Source organism: Hipposideros armiger, unplaced genomic scaffold, assembly GCF_001890085.2.
Source record: "Hipposideros armiger isolate ML-2016 unplaced genomic scaffold, ASM189008v1 scaffold_584, whole genome shotgun sequence".
Taxonomy (NCBI): Eukaryota; Metazoa; Chordata; class Mammalia; order Chiroptera; family Hipposideridae; genus Hipposideros; species Hipposideros armiger.
In genome coordinates, this window is record NW_017731934.1 from 510,790 (window position 1) to 528,874 (window position 18,085).

The 18,085-nt window shown below is 41.2% G+C and overlaps 1 protein-coding gene across 4 annotated transcripts in view; it reads right to left on the reverse strand.

Moving 5' to 3' along the window:
* FNDC3B (fibronectin type III domain containing 3B) overlaps positions 1 to 18,085 on the reverse strand; it is a 329,942-nt gene that overhangs the window by 252,871 nt on the left and 58,986 nt on the right. For all 4 annotated transcript variants that reach the window (XM_019624326.1, XM_019624327.1, XM_019624328.1 and 1 more), the window contains one exon: positions 6,866 to 7,004. In XM_019624326.1, coding sequence (XP_019479871.1) covers positions 6,866 to 6,976 — 111 coding nt within the window. In that variant the 5' untranslated portion in view covers positions 6,977 to 7,004. The remainder of the gene's footprint in view (positions 1 to 6,865; positions 7,005 to 18,085) is intronic.

Consider the following 18,085-nt stretch of genomic DNA (forward strand, 5'->3'; position numbering starts at 1 on the left):
TATGTCGTAATTATTGTGGGTGGCACGTATTACAACACCCTCTGATACTATGGCATCAACGTTTTCCTTTATGAGCCTGAGATTATACACATAGGGGCTATGCCTTTTGGGAGGGCTTTGTAGTGAGCAGAACCGGCAAACCTAAGGCAGAAAGGATTGTAAAATGAGACCACAGACCTGGATGCACTCACACCCTTCTTACAGTTAGAAGGAGGCGCTCGAAGCAGGGGTGGCTGCCTGTGCTGCTGGAGTGTCTGTCTGGCAGAGGGGGGGCTCACCATCTGCCCCTCGGTGCCTCTGCAGACTCTGTGATTCTGAGGAGCAGACCTCAAGGGGCCCACGGAGGACCCCAGACTGGATGCATCAGAGTACAAACAGGTTGACTAACAGGACCACTGAATAGCAAAGGTTCCAGAAAGGCTGTAGAATGTCCAGATATAGTTTGTTTGGGGTCCCACTAATCCTAGGTCTCCACTAGAGTATGCTATCCCTACTGGAGCGTTCTCATTTCATAAAACAGAAACTGATTACGTTGTATGCAAAGCTTGCATAACAGCCCTAGACCTCCCTTCAAGTGAGATCTCTGTTCAGCCCCAGCCTCCCCAGACACTTCCCTAGCCTGGTCTGCTCTCCTGCCCACCTACCCTGCTCTCTGCTCCATCCCTCATCTCTGCACCTAGCACACAGTCCTATTCCCCAGTGCAGGCACCACAGATATGCAAATACAGCCTGGAGGCGGGTGGGGAGTTAAACCACCTGTGGCTCCCCAAATTGGATGCTCATTCCTTTAGGACAAGAACAGTTATCTTTGTGTTGCCAGTACCTATACAATACCGGCATTGAAGACATTTAATAAATGCTTATTAAAATGAACAGATCTAGTATTCAGTCACCACTTAATTTAGTCATAAATCCTACCCTCTCATTCCTCCTTTCTATCCCAAATCTCAAAGAAAAAGAGGCTGACATCTTGACACCACAGATCTTTATAAGTATGAATGGTAGAGAACACGGAAGGCAGTTTGCAATAATAGTTTTCTCTAAGCATCTACCTTTCTCACACACCTTGATGCTGAAGAGTCTGACCGAAGGCTGAGCTTCCCCTGCTTGGTTTTCCAAACACAAACGTATGACCAGCCTAACTCTTTCAACTTTCAAACCAAGCCCCAGCTTCTAATAATAGGAGTCTATCATATATAACGTTATTCAGCAATAATATTGTAGCTACAGCCTCCATTTTAACTGCCAGTCCCATTCTCATTTGAGTCTCATTCTTTTTCCTGGGCAAACTTCCCAAGAACTGTTTATTCCTTTTTCTACTCCACACTGATTGCTAAAACTCTTTCTGGGTACCCGCCTCCCCTCCGACACAGTGGCTATCAGTATATTTCAAGAGTGAACCTGTGTGGTAAGAGGATTTGAACTACTGAATACAAGAAGCGAGCTGTCAGGGAAAAAGTTATTAAGAAGATATCAACCAGAACAGAAAAGGTCACTAGATTAGTAGAAGCACAGCTGATGTAAAAGACACGCCGATGACGAGGGCCATCTGAACGTGGAAAGTTTGAATATTTTTAATGTGCTGTCTGGAAAAGTATACTCAAAGGAACGCTCCAGGAAAACCCTGGCTGTCTATTCCATCTAGGGGAAACAAAGGCTTTCAAAAAGAAGAAACAAAAGGAAGGGAAACAACTCAGTCTCAGTGCAATGACATGCTAAGTGCTAACCAACAGGAACAGGCCAGTCCAGAGAATGGGGCCTGGCTGAGGCCCATTAACCTCCCCACTTCCAGGGCAAGCTTGTTAACATGAGAGCCTGAGCTGGGAGGAGAGACAAGCTTTCTGTTTACATTTACGGAGCTCTACTTCCTGAAGAAGCATTAAGAACACTCATTAGCAATTAATGTTCTGCAAACTTAAGAGAAAAAAAAAATCTAAGAAATATGATAAAGAAGACATTTGCTAGGTGCCTTCTAAGATGTGCTAAGTGCTTAGTCAGGACAAAGAAGCATCTAACTCAATTCTCACCCCACTCGCTCCTAATGAGTGCAGACTGAGAAGAGTCTCTGAGAATATAATATAAAGGGCCATGCCACCCTTATGAAGGTTAGAAGCTTCACAGATTAAATTAGCAAATCAATAATCTCTTATGTTAACACTTCTGTTCTTAACCTAATAATTTCATTATTTAACTGGTGGCTGCTATAATTCTTCAGAGATTATTAAAATATTAAAGCAACAGGAAAAGTTGGAAATTGGGCTGATGTTTACTCTTTCTTTCATGCTCAAAACTGGCTGCTACATTTTTAAATCTCTAAGATGTGCTAAAGGTCCGTAATAAAGACAGTTTAATATACCATTATGTGCCAATATTCTGATTACTGTAGGGCATCACTGTAATTTATATTGCCACGCACAAAAACTCAGGTCAAAACCTGATTTTTTTGTAACTCAAGAATAGTATGCAGTTAGTCATATAAAAGGGAGCAAGCTTTAGTTAGCTATGTTATTTATTCAGAGTGGAAGAAATTATAGTGAGAGAAGCAGAGGTATTTTATTTAAAAAACAATAGTTCAAAATAAAGCTGTTTAATTTCACTCCTAAGTATATATCCAAGAGAAATGAAAACATGTATCCACGTAAAACTTTGCATACAAATGTTCACAGCAGCATTATTCATAATAGCCAAAGACTGGAAACAACCCAAATATCCATCAACTGATGAATGGATAAATAAAATGTGGTATATCCATAGCATGGAATGCTATTTGGCAATAAATTTGGTATGAAATACTGATACGTGCTATAACATGATCCTTGAAAACATTATGTTAAGTGAAAGTAGCCAGAAACAAAAGACCACATATTGCATGACTTCATTTATATAAATGTCCAAAATGGGCAAATTACCTAGAGAGACAGAAAACGTATTAGTGGTTGCCTAAGAATGGGGGGGGGGGGGGGGGGGGGGCGGAGAAGAGAATGGAAAGTGACTGCTACTGGGTTTCTTTTTAGGTGAGTAAAATGTTCTAAAATTAATTGTAGTCATAGTTGCACCATTTTGTGCATATAGTAAATTCCACTGAATTGTATACTTTTAATAAATGAATTATATGGCATGTAGATTACATCTGTTAAATAAGTGAAGCTGTTAAGTTGCTTCTGTCTACACTGTTACTGTTGCTCTTCTTCACTCTGTAGGTGGCAATATATATTTTTTTAATCTTCATTCATAATGAGGATGGCTTTTCATTTTAAGAAAAGAATCATCCTTTTCCTGCCAGCTAAATGAAATGACAAATCAAGGTTTCAAACTTAACATGACTTCAGATTAATGAAAATTAACAGTGTCTCTTATCTGGAGAGCCAGAGCAGAGCAGAGCATCTTGCCAAGAACTCATACTCATTAAATCCAGAAACCATCAGGACAGAAATCAGGAGGGCAGCTGTGGGGACTGAAGAGCTTGCTCATAGCTGTAGAGGTTCTTTTGCACATATAGAAATGTCTAAAATGTACTCTACACAGCTGCAAAGTATCAAGAATACTATAAACACATACAAGGTAAGATCCACCATATACTCCTAACAGAAATGCAGAGGCAGCCAGTGGGCGGCTCCTTACAACAGTGCATTTTGAGAGGTGGTACAAGTGCTGCCTCCCTTAAAGGTCACACACACACACACACCCTCCAAGGGCCTGTGGGACAATGCCTGCAATCTCCATCACTGAAGTCCTTCAACCCTGTGCCTCCCATAGGTCCTTGTTAAGGTGAAAAGATGTTGCCTCAGAGCAATAGGACAGTGAAAGCCTCAGAAAACATCTGTAAAGATAATTTTCTGTGACATGTCCCTGTGTCCTAATCCTTTAACACAGAACCCCTGAGCACCACACCACAGGCTCCTAAAAGCAAGCAGCCAGTACCAACAGGTGCCGCGGGCAAGAACTCAAAACTCATGCCATTCCCGACTCTTGGGTCCCTGGGTCCTTACTTTGGGTCCTTGCCCTTTTTGGTGACCCGAATCCCTCCCTCTCCTCTTTCCCTACCTCCTCTATGGCATTTCTCCATCGTTTCGGTTTTACTTGCTCCCTTGGGCTGTTTTCCCCTTGTGCCTTAGCCCAGTTTCCACACACACAGGCTTCGAGGATGCTACCACACTGAACTAGGCCAAAGGTAAATGTCAGGACCCAAAGGAAAGAGCAGAGGCTTGACAGAATAAGAGAGACATGGGATGGGGACCCTGGGGGCAAAAAAATGAAGAAAACTGTCAGCCACACAGGCCATTACCTAGGCAAAGCCAATGGCAACACAGGCACCATTAAGGCACGATAAAGCTTACATTGGTCCTGCGAAGGGGGATTATTTCACACCACTCTGCCCACTTAACAATTATGTCCCATTAAGGGAAGTTTAGGGTTAATGTCAACCAACAGCTTGGCCCATATAACCTACAAATGTTAATATTTCTAGCACAAGGATACAGAGGGTGCCCACTTTTAAAGGGTATACATCTTTTAAGAAAGGAAAAAACTATATTAAAATTGTAATACTCAGTATACACCAGTAACAAAAGATGAATACAAGTCATGTATATACATTTTGGGGGCACCCCCGGTATTAATTAGAAAGACAAACATTTCCTTCCAGTGGGATTTTTCTTTTTAGAGTTAAGTGTACCCTAGTTTGAGAAAGGTTGGTATTTGACTGTTTATAAACCAGATAAATTAATCCATTTTTCCCTTTCTTGGCTTTACAGAAAAGTTCCCAGATGAAATACAAATGTGATTGTATAAAGCAAAATTATTAGGCAGTTTCTGCTTAGACTCGAAGTTGACACACAGGGACGGGGAATGCCACATGGCCTTCTGGGGAAATGCAGTCTTTTCGGTCAATTCCTAGGGACAAAGGAGCGTACTTCTCAACAGAAAATTGGAACATTCTGTTACTAAGAGCTCTGTATGTGGCTCATCATCTATAAAAGGCTGTTGTGTGCAAACTGAATTACAGAAATGAGGAAGAAATCATCAAAGCACTAAAACGGTGACAGTAACACGGATGGGGGCTCAGGTCTCCTGGGTACATAGCCCAACAGGAATCAGGTGACTGCATTTGGGAGGCCTAGGCTGCTTTCCATGTTTAGTCTCATTTGGAATGCTTTTTTTATCCTTTTAATTAGGAAAGGGAAAGGGGACCAAACACTGCATCTTGAAACCATTCTTGGTACTTTGAGACCTTCCCATGGGTGGCTGAACACACAAGTGTTAGAGTGATGACGCGAGAGGCAGGGACTAAACACGGGAGGCTGACAGGCTGGGTACCGCACTTGGACTTTACTCCAGGTGTAACAGGACGGCTTTAAGCCAAGCAGAGACATGACGCAAAGTATGTTTTTAGAAGATCACTCAGGAGACTGCTGGGTGGTAAATGCTTTCTGGTGGGGCAAAAGTAAACGCAGAAAGACCAGTGGGAAGGGCCATCCTGCCCTGGTGAGGAAAGAAAAGAGGTGACCTGGCCAAGTATGGTTTCAGCAAATGTTCCTGAAATAAAGCCAACAGGACTTGCTGACAGACTGGAAGAGGAAGGTGAGAAGATACAAATGAAGACTCTGGAGTTGAGGAGCAATGGAGGTCAAGAAGCAGAGGCTCTTACCTGGAATACTGCTGGAGAGGGGAGTAGAGGTGTGAGGTGGTAACCGGACGCGGATGTGGAGTCAACGGAGGGGTTTGTTTCGTTGTGTAGGGGAGAGGGGTAGCTGTTTGTGTGTTTAAGAGAAAAGATACTATAGTATCTTGGTAGAAATGATCCCGCAGAGAGTGAGAGATTGAGGAGTCAGGAAGGGAGATATCTGCATTCATGGTGAGAGGGATGAAATTTATTCAACTGACAAACATTTATTGAGCACCTATTAGGTGTTCTTTGTTCTTATGAGGTTCACAGTCCAATGCAGGAGAAAGTAATACAAATAATTAAGCAGCAAAACGATCCAACAGAGGTATATACAAAGTATTACTGTACTATGATATATAAAAAATGTTATTATGCTATGATAGATTGGGGTGGGGGGGAGGTACTGATGCCACCAAAATGGCTGATTAACTTATTTGAAGTATTCATATATTTTGGGTAAATATTTTTAAACAATTGTTTCCAATTCTACTTTTCATTAGACAAAAACTTTTATTTTTATGCTTCTAAAGAATTGCACAAAGACAAAAATGACATTTAGTCTAAGATTGAGCAAACCCAGTTTTCGTAGTTAATAAAAAAAAATTATGTTATCAGAGATAATAGTTCAGCCTCTAATAATTTTTGAAAGTCCTCCTCACTGTTTAAAATTTTTCCCAAATGCTACATGAGTGAGTTCACAAATAATTTGTCTATTCTGTAATGTTAAGTAACCGCAGGCTCTACATTTGGAAGGACTGCTCCAGGAGCCAGGGTGGGTTCACAGGGACCAGTGCCATCTTATCAAGGTCAGTCACCCTGTGTGTGATCAAAGCCTGACTCACCCTGTGAGTGTCCTGCTCTGGCCAACCAGGCAAACCAGTCAAGCACAATGTATGACATGAGCAAACATTTTATTCCAAAGACATGTACATATTTTCATCATGATTCATTTCAAAAAATGAGACTTTTGTGATGCTTTAAGAACACGAACTGCATGAAGTAAAGGTTTGCTGTTCTCAAAAACCACAATTTCTGATATTTTTAAAAACCATACAGTAATTCTAAAACAAAAACACTTACCTCTAGAACTAGTACTAATGATCCAAACAACAGATCTTGGATTCTCAAAATAAAACAATTGCTGGGTTAATAGTTTCCCCTTAGACACCTTGACCTAAGTTTCCTTCTTACGACACCAACCTGTTGAGCTGCGTCTCCATTCACCAAGTGAGGCATCATGGCTACCTCTCCGTTCAGCAATGGTGGCAACTCCAGAGGGATTTGGTCGGTCATCATCATTGTGACGTACATTCATGGAGAACTTCCCTCAACTGGCTCCCTGCAAAAGAACCGCCATTTTTAAAAACAGAACTCAGGACCACAAACAGTCACCTATAACAACAATTTAGTGCTCCATCTGGAGGTCAGCTGAAACTCGGGGTGTTCTACCATACTGTGGTAGCATTCTGTCAGGCCCCACGAGGGTCAAAGCACGAGGAAGAGCCTGAACTAGGAGACCATGCCTTGAGTCTCCAAGCAGCCATGCAAACCCAACCTCTCCCATGCCTGGACTTGGTCATTTAGTTTTAAATTTTTTAAATATATGAAGAATAGTAACTACCCGACCACAGGGATCTTTCTGAGGATAGATAATATTTTGAGAAAGTGTCAAACAAAAATTAGTGTTATCATCCTTAAAGTAATTACAGAAAATAAAGTCAAAGAGAATGACCTATAAAAGCAGTTTTTCCCTTTTATTAGGATCAAAATGAGTTGTTAATCCAAGCAAGTAAACAACGGTTAACTACCTATACTATAAGGATTGCAATTTCTGACCTTGCCATTAATTTGGTAATAATCGTGTTCTAATTATCTCTCTCCCGTCATTTTCTTGGATGGAATTTACCTGTTGTATATTTACATCTTTATTACTCGTGTACTTCTAGAGCTTCCCTGTATCTCAGAGAGCACCCACAGCCCCAATGGCCCCACGTGAAGAATAGGGCTGAAAGGCGGATTCCATTGTTTCCACACAATAAATGACTTTCATACAAGTATTCAAAACAACACAAAGCCCACTTTTGTTCCATAATAGTACTTGGCCACCAATACCTAACTTTTGAATACAACAACAGGAAAATAACAATAAATTCCTATTTAAAATTATAACTTATTTTTGAGGAAGTATTTACATATCCTTCCCTTGTGTCTAAAATTTATGACACCAAAGTTTAATAGCATAGACAAAAAAAAATACACAAATAAATGCACATACGCACACTATTTTAAGTCAATTCAAAAACCAACTGCCAGGTAATTCAGTGAGATTTTTTTATCATTCATAATGAAGTCTCACAACATTTCAAATTCAAGGGTGTTCGGTCAATGAACCCTTATAATACTCAATATCCAAATCAGGCAAAACAGTGAGGCAAATCCTTTAGTGACCGTCTCAAATTTGTCTCACACAAGTGTGATAGAAATACAATATTTCTTCTCATTCGTAACCACCTCCATTCTGAACACTAAATATACTTCCCACCCCCAATGCCAATGAAGAGAAATGCCTTCCCTGGAAGTATCGAATGATGCATAAAAGCCACCCAAGAGATCGTAAACTTTTTTATTTTGAATAGGTAAAATTTTACACTATTTATTATAACCCCATTTGGAGAAACTAATTATTTTAAGCACCAAACAACGAAGTCTTTTTCCAACTAGGGAAGCACATTCTATAATAACAGGTCTTATAATTCAGTGTTAATAGTACCATCATGCTGTTTTATGAGGCAATTACTCAGTTCCTAAGCAAATAAAATTATAAAACCCAAAGCCCAATAGTTTATCCTGATGTAGGAAACTGATTCTTCCACAATGAAACCAACTACGACAAGTCCATTGACATCGTCATGGCATCACTCTGATTCAGAGTTGGTCAGATGATGGCGCAGCGACGTCCATTTCAATTGTATTTCGAATGTACTGTATCCTACTAGTGCATGGGGCAAGAATGACTACATCTCCTCAGACTGATGAAATGACAAAGGCCCATTTCTCAAGTATTACATTTAATGTTTTTTTCAAAATTGTAGGCTGAATAAAACAGGACAGTAGTTTACATGAGGGGCCTGAGAGGTGAAGGCATTCCATGCTCACTCACTCCCACCTTTTCCTCACTCCTCCCCAAGGAGGGGTTTGAAGGCACTTGCTGGTGAGGCTATGGTGCAGATGGCGGGTCTGTCTTCTCTCCCTTCTCCTCTGCTAACGTTGTGAGTGCCAGAGCCCTCATCCACGTGGGACAGTCCTGGTATCTTACAAACAAGCCTAAGGATAGAAGCTGCTCTCCCTTTTTTCACTCAGTAAAAAGCAGCAGAAGTAAACTGACTGCAGGGCCTGCCCCTAGGTCCTTACAGCCTCTAGGTCCTTCCATTAGGCCAGAGACCAATAAATAATGATACAAGTTTGGAGGTGGGGGTGGGGGTGAGGGTGGGTAGGGTGGGATGGAGGTCCTTAGTCAGAACTTGCTTTCAGATGAAGCTATTTAGGCTCCACATGGTCCAAAACAGCTAACTGAAGTTTTCAATATCGGGGTTTGAGATTCAAATTCAATTAACAATGCTATTTTGTTCCAACTTCTCGTTGTTTCTTGGTGGGGAGGGGGGAACCACAGGTGCTGGGCAGGAAGAGATAACTGCGGTGTGGTATATAATTCAAGCATTCCTGGTCCCCTGTCCCTAATAACAAAGAACATCTCAACACCAACATTATGTCTAACACTGACAGTTCCAATTTTTAAAACCTCCTCGTTGGCACCCTGTTACACAATGGCACTTGCTATTAACAAGACAGAGCAATCCAGCCCCCTAAGGAACACTCTGAAGGACAGGTGTCAAGTCCAAATTAGGGAGTTAAATTCCAGGTTCTGCAAACGTAGTACAAGAGCATAGGCCCCTACACACCCACAAAGGTCTTACAGATGTAGGAGGGCTGAGTAGAGACCTACACGAAGTGGCAAAAATCCCCAAAGAAACCCTGTCCACTGGTGGTACAAAGAGATAACTATATTTGCTTTTAAAAGCTATACAGGCAACTTTGGGTAATGCAGTTATGCCATAAAGAAAAAGATGCCTGAATCCTTTTTTTGGTTTGTTTTTTCCTCCTAGATGATGGTTATCTATCTCACAGATATGCAGAAGTTATTGCAGATTCCTGGGAGGTGACCAAGGGAGGGAAAGCCACGAGGAATTGTACATTTTTAAAAAGTCAACTGGATGTGTCACTCCTTAGACAGCATATAATGGGAACTTACAAACATCATACACTGCTAATGACTCAACTCAACCCCTCAACCCCCGTACCCTTTCATCACGGAGAAAAATGGAAGAACGAATGAAGTGAATAGAAGCCACTGTGAATCCTGCCACGAGCCCCACTTTTCATAACCGAAGCTGTTGGTCCTCTCTTCCCTACGCCACCAGCTTGCTAAAATCCAAGGCTTGTTTTCTAAGCCCTCAGAGTTTCACCACAGGTAAAGCAGATTTTATCCTGACTGAAAGGCCAGGTAACAGATTCATCAAGATGGGGTGGTTCGCACAGCCGACGATGTTCAAATACCCATTTCTACACTCCACACATATGCACGGGATACTTTCATTGGCCTAGAATGCAAGGGACCTGTGGAGAGAAGAACAAACTATCTCTAGGCAAGATAATGCTCGGCTATTAACCAGACAATGACTGCCAACCTGTTCTTTAATTATCATGAAACAGAAACAATTCAGTGACATGGAATGTAGAAAGGACAAGGGAAAAAGGAACAATTATGAAAGAATGAAAAGCCATAGATGCAAAACATAAAATTTAGGATACATAGTGGTGTCTTTCTGGTTATTTCCTAGTGATGGGATGGGGGTGGGGGAAGTATTTTTCCCCAATGCAAATGGAAAGTCAAATATTCAGATTGTAAATCGGGAAAACCACTCTAAACTCAGATTGACAGTTAAAGAAGGTTAAGTCAGACCAGGAGACTGGGGGGGGGGGGGGGCCTTGCCATGCATCAGTAATTCAATAGTGACAGCTCCCGAAAAAGCGCATCTTGGTTTTGACTGGTAACCCAAATAAAACTACACATGACTCACTGAACAGGTAGGCCTCAACCCCACTGCTTTGAGGAGACCTAGGGAATGTGACACACTGACAGAGCTGACAAAACTTTTTAAATGAAATTAAAAGATGAAGCAATCAATGTGGAAGGCCTACTATCCAAACACTTGGCTCTCAGGACCAAAACTTGCTTCACTTGCAATGACTGTGGATGGAAATTACACATTGTCTTACTTCATCATAGACCAAGCTGGCCAAAAATGCATTGTTTTCTTCGGGATGTAGTAGGGTCATTGTTTACAACAATATGTTCAGTCCTGAGGTGAGGTACTAAGGAGTTACTGAAGTGTTGTGACCTTACATATTCAGAGAAATCTACCCCTCATTTGAGTTCTTAGGTTTAATTTGTATGTTTTTTTCTCTCTCTCTTCCTTATTAGGCAGCGCCACAAAGCCCGCCCTCTCAAATCTGAGGGCCAGATCCTGAGTTTGCTGTCTTACATCTTCCTTGGGCTGGGAAGCCAGGCTGTAAGTAGAGGAAGAGTCTCTGTGGGGTTCCACCAGCTCCCCATGGGCCTCGCACAGCCTCCCCGACCACCTGAATTGTCAGCCCAGAGGGAAGCTGAGGGGGCCACATTGTGATTTCTGGACTACTGAGCTGTAACTGTTTTTCTTTTCAGTCAGAAAGTCTCTTGAGAAACCATGCTGGAAAAAAAACACTCATTTTCCTGGTTTGGGGTCCTTCTTCCCTGGACAGATGTGTATCTGAGCTGGCCAAATCTATCACAGAACTCATGTGTTTTATTGAAGGCAATACCACAGCCACAGCATGGCCCTCACACAACACAGCTCTTACAATGAATGAATCCATTCTTCAAACCACTACACGTTACACATGAAGAACAAATGTACTATGAAACTAATCGGAACAAATATAAAATAGATTATCTCTACTACAAGGCCTTTTTCCAATCCTCTGAACTCACTCTTTTTTTCACACAGAGCTCCACAATTTCACTCCTATTCTTTTATTTTTTTCTTAACCATACTCCCATTTCAAAGAATTTGGTAACAACCACAGGGCCCTCACAACCTCTCCCCCTAACCACACATCCTAACACTAAAACCACAAGTGCTTCATGCATAGCTAGTCCTGCTCTTCAGACTGACAGGGCAAGGATGCCACATGAGCATTTGTGGTTACCCGCCGCCCCCACCCCCAAGAGAGCCCGTCATTTGTTAGTTTCATTACCTGCAAGCAAGAAGCAAGGCCCAATATTACTAAATGAACTCCTGCACTAATGGCAGGGGTGGAGGCGGGGCACCCTGAAAACAAAATGAACAGATCCTCACTGTTAGTAAGACATTTAATTCCATCCAAATATGCCCCAAAGCTTTTAAAGAACACCTTTAAAAGAATATTACAAAGGGTCTTCAGTTTTTACACTACTCTAGGCAACTGCCTTATTACTTTTTCCTCTTGCTTGCCTTCCCCCACTTTAAGATTGAAAGGTTTTCCATGGTATTTTGGCCTCAGTCTATCCTAAGAAACATACTGGCCAAATTCATGAAAAACCTGCTTCTTAGGAGAGAACCACAGATCTATTTCCAAAGGCCAGAGAAAGCAATTATATACTAGGAAGAATTTCTAATTTGAAAAAAACTAAACGCCTCATCACTGCTGGGAGGGTTTTAAGTCTGTGAACCTGGACTTCAAATTAGTAACAACATGTCCTGGTCCTCACTTCACAGGCCAATGACCCAAATTTCCTTACATTAATTCAAGATGTGAGTTACAGTACGCAAATTAGTTTCAGATGACAAGAGAAAAAGAAACGTAACGACACTAGAAGGAACAAAGTAGAACCACCAGCACCAAATGAGCTGGCCCAGCTGGATGACAAAGTGACGCCCTGAGTTAAATATCAAGTCAAGGCTGAATGAAGCACAGGCTCCCATGCTCCTTCACCTACACTCTGACGTGGCTTCTGACTGACTTCTAGACTAGCCAAGGGAAGTGTTTAAAAAGTAGATGTGATCAGGAAACCAATAAGAAGAATGCACATGATCAGTTTTAACTTTTTGCTTCCAATCTGCAATTCAAAGTGCATTTCTAGAAACCAAATGGGTTCCTTAATGAATGGGAATTGTTGGAAAACCATCGATTAGAGAGACATGGAAAGCAATTAAGTAAATAAAAAGAAAAAAATCTAGTAAACATTGATAAATCACCTTCAGAATTCATACCACTAAAGTTAACTGTAATTCTACAAAGCTTGTATCTTTTCCAACAAAATATTGATTCACCAATCACCTTCACATCATCTGAACATTTTGCTTGCTACATGCTTATTTGGTAGCCTGAGAAAAATATTCTCATGGGCACGCTAGTAAAATCAGAGCTTGATTCACACTTCAAGAAAATTTCCTTCTCTATTAAAAATACCAATTGACCTATGCTGTGCTTTACATCCCTGTCGCTGTTTTTATAACTGGCAATTTGCACTTCATCCCTTCCTCTTTTTCACCCCCACACCCCTTCCCATCTGGCAACCATTAAAATGTTCTCTGTAACTATGAGTTTATTTCTATGTGTGTTTGTTTGTTTGTTTTGAGTATTTTTAGATTCCACATGTGAGATCATTAAAAAAAATTTTTTTAAATAAAAAGTACCAATTGATTTCCACTAGTGAAAATCTACTGGGGGGCCAGGTTTCAGAGAACTGTTACAAACATACCAGAGAAATGTCCAAGCCATTTGTATGTAGTAATAAGGAGGGCCGGCCGAGTGGCGCGATGGTTAAGAACTGGCTTGGGATGCCAGAGGACCCCGGTTCAGATCCCACATATGAGGGCCAGTGACACTGCCCTCTACAGCTAAGATGCTGAACAACAGCTCAACCTGGAGCTGGGCTGCCGTGAGTCACCGGTGACAGCGTAGGCTGCAGCCCCTGTGACAGTGGGTTGCCATGGGCTACCGTGTGTAGCCAGCAGCCAGCGTGAGCAGCCGTCCAGAAGCCGGTGGCTGATCTGCCTCACCCGGGAAACAGTGCAATGATGGTGCCAACTTGGGCCAGTGAAGCAACGTCCTCCACAACTAGGCTGAAGAACGAAAGGACAGCAACTTCTCTGTTCCCCTTCCCCCGATTCCCCAACCCTGTTCCCATCCCCCCAATTCCCCAATAAAAATCTTTAAAAAAAATAATAATAATAAGGAAAAGAAACTTTGTCTCCTAGTTCAGTAAGGCAAGAAATATCTCACCTGTGGTAAAAATGACAATCTGACAAACTTATTGAAAACAGAGGTTTTGTTTTGCTGTGTTCTGTTTGGGGCAGAGGGGTTTGAGAGATTACCAAAAAATCACTGTATTCCCTTCTAAAACAATAAAACTACCAGATACCTAATGCTTTATAAGTGATTACAAGTTATTAAATGGCTTCTAACATAAAATCTAAGCCCAACAAAACTTAATTTTTTATGACAAACGTTTGTGCAGTTGATTTACACTTGCTTGTGCCATGGTTGCTGTAAAAAAAAAAAAGTCTAGAAAAGTCAAAATTTGACAATCACTGTAGCACAGAAAAAAGAAACAAAAACTGCTTTCATGAACATCCCCTCATACAGGTGGCCTTTATGTATTTATGTCATCAGTCACCAGGACTGACAAGTTCCTAATGTGTGTAGTCATCATTTCTAAGCTTTATTGGCAAGATTTAGAAAGACAAAGAGGGAGTGGAAGAGAAAGATACATACAGAGAGGGGACAAGAGAAGAAGACGACAAGAAAAAAGAAAACTTATGTTAGTTATACACATTCCTACAACTACGGGGAGGTCTAAGCATCATTTTCTATTTTATTTTCCTCAACACGAACACCTCCATCCTTTCTGCTCCATGGTGGTTTTGAAAGGTAAACCCCTTGACTGATTATTTCAAAACTTAGAAGCTCTGAAAACAGTTGTCATTTCTAGCCTTCCAAGCAAAAGTAAAAAACTGTCTTCTAATAATAACTGTGGAAACACCAACAGCATCAGTAAAAAAAAAAAAAAAAAAAAAAGGATTAAAACAAAACAGAAACACTGCATCTTCCTTATCTCTGAACCTGAGAAACTTGTGTGCATTTATCAACACACATCTGACTATTTTCGCCACTTCCCTGCTGCTGTGAGAGAGCTTTCCATTCCCTTCCCAGTAACACTAACCCAGTGCCTGCGGCCCTGTCTCTGACCGTGTGGAATTAGCATGTGGACATTCACAAACCTGATGTGGGGCACTGCCATCGGACACGAGAAAGCTAGGGTGGTTTCCGGGCTTTTCCTTGTGCTCACCCATCCCCGTACACTTTGGGTAATTATGAGGAAAGGTACTTGGGACAAACTCTCATCTTTGCTTTTTTGAAAATCAAATTAAAGTGTGCCCGCCCATGACCCCCCCACCAAAAAAAAAAAAGGATATGAAGAGGGCCTAAGGATTTTTATTAGAATTTTTCATAGTCCCTCCACTAAAAACAGCTCAAAGGACCAGTGTGTTATGGACCCCAGGACTGAGTATTGAAAGATCTGAGTTCTAATCGGGGGTTGCCAATAACTAGTGCTGAATTTGAGTCATTAATTAATTTCTTCTTTTATAAAATGACAAAATTACAGATTAGCCTTTAAGATTCCTTTCTGCTGTTAAGAAACTAGGTTTCAAATATCACTGTCCACCGTGCTTCCTTAATACAGCCTAAACTAAAGCTTAAACTCTTTTTAGAGAGGTTTACTCCAAAACTCTAAAAACCTGTTCGTTAGTTTCTCTTACATGTATGACTATAACCTGAGCCTTCTGCATAAGAGAGAAAGAATCTAAGTAAATGTTGAAAGAAAAAGAATGTACTGAGCAGAATGTAGTGCTGGTAATCACTGTGTTTTTACGCCAATGAAATCTAATTTTACAGCTGAGTTCTATACGGCTGGAAGAAAGGCTCTTGCCATGGCTTGCCACTCGAATGAAAGACGGAGTGGTGATAGCTGTTCATGCAGAAAAACCTCTCGAGACATGAGCAGTACCTGGAGGTATGCACCCAGCTGGTTGGTTGAGGCACAAATAGTCTGGAATTTGTCTTCTTGTCTGATATGGGTTCATTAGTGAAGTTAAACCACAGTTGTCTGAGAAAGTTCTTAACCTTAAAAACATTCTGGCTTTTTCTGAATCCAATTATAAACACAAGAGATTTAGGTAGCAACATTTAAATCCACACAGAAATCCTGTGAAATCGAGTTTTTAGATTAAAAACATCACCACTCTGGATTAAAATAATGATAAATGGTTCAAGCAACAAATAAAAACAGACTTGCCCACTGTGCTCCAGAAAGCAAGGTGGAATGCCAAGTAGTCTAACGTACAAGGCCTGCCTTCAAGAGGTGTCCGTCTTGTCTCAACTGCAGTTGACACAATATTACTTTAGTTTCCAGTGTATAACAGAGTGAATAGACATTTATATACCTTATGAAGTGATTGCCCCGGTAAGTCTCGTACCCATCTGGCACCACACACAGTTATTACCATATTATTGACTATATTCCTTATGCTGTAATTTTTTTAAAAGCTTTTTTAAAATTTGACTTTGCTTAAATGGCAAAGCATAGTTGTGTCTGAAAAGTACTCAAAACTACCAAATCAGCAAGGCACTATTTTCTGAAGGGGGGGGTGTAAATCTACATATTTTAGGATTATATGTCAACATTACATGTAATCTGAGACATCTTCCATGGTTCTCCATGAATATACAGAGGTTGCTTCCATATCCTCCCAATATCCCCCAGATTTATAAGAAAACATAAAAACTAAAGGAAAAAAATATATTACTATAATACATAATCTCTGGACCTCAGATTCACATCTACACATAAATAACAGCTCAGTTTTGCAAATATGTACTATTAGCTAAAAGGGAAAGGGCCCCATCAACAAAAACAAGTTAACCAACCAAAGGTTCATTTGCCTTGTTGTTTTTAAATGCCATTTAAAAAAGTTTGCAGACATGATTAGGTATTTTTATTAGAACACACAGGCTCCAGATACACTCAGCACAATAAACCTCACACCCCTCACTGACACCCAAAGATGAAAGCCTAGCATCTAACAAGGAAACATTCCAAAGCTCTGAGCCTTATTTTCACACATATCCAAGGTAACTTTGTCACAAACTTTATCTAAGGATGAGGATAGCTGAAAATATGTTTTCAGTGAAATTCAGAATTGTATGGCTGTTTCTTTATATCTTTTTCTACAGTATATTGAAGAAAAAGCCTAGAGAACTATAGTCTAAGAAGGAAAAAAGTTACTTCTAAAGCCCTCTCTGGGTCGAGGACTTCCCACCTCCCTACCTCATGGAGAGGTAGACTGAGGTGAGACGGGAAGCCAGAAGGCATGCCCTCCTGCCCACGCCCAGCCCTTCCACACTCCCGCCTGCCTGGAACCCCCACAGCACTTTGACGGGTCCCACTGCATGCCCAGGCTGTGGTTCAAGGTATTCCTGCACGGGCTCTGTGTCTCAGTTTCTTCGTCTGTCATGGGGTGTTTTAACACTATTTGCAAAGTGCATTTTATTACCTGTTTTTAGAGATCTGCTATGAATTAAATTCCCATGAGTGCAACCACTTGGGTCCCTAACAGCCAGGTATTATTAACACCCTTTACTGGGAGGAGGATGTGTTGCAAGCACCACACTGCTTCCTGGGAAAGGTTTGGAGAAGAAGCTTCAAGCTGCTCCTTCAGCCTAGTAGTAAAGGCACGGTGTGAAGCACCAGGGCTCTCATTCCTACCCAGCCCCCCAACACCCATGTGAAGGAGGCAACAGTTCCCTTTCACAGGGGAGCAACCAGGGTTGAGAGAGGTTGAGTAATTTGGCCAAGGAGTTTGACAGAAAGTGATGGTAAGAAGTCAATGCTCTCTCAGTTATAACATCTAACCACCTGGCAACGAAACACACAAGTGGAAAGGCTGATGAAACATGCAAAGGTTAGTGAGTTTTTCAAAATTCGACGAAACAAGCACATGGGACAAAATTCAAAAGATGACTTTCGAAGACACCCAATGAAGGTCCACTTCCCTTCTATGCAGTCCCAGTCGCTCTACACAAAAGCAACAACTGTTGCGTTTCTCCTGTATCCTTACTAAGATACAGAATGAATGATTTTTAAAACACTTTTTAAAGTAGCCTAATGAAGGTTATCTTGTATCATCTTGTAGCCCAGATGGTTAAAAACTGGGGAGGAATAAAAAATCAAATTACAACTCAACTCAAGTTAATCCCTCCATGGTGATTTTTCGTGCC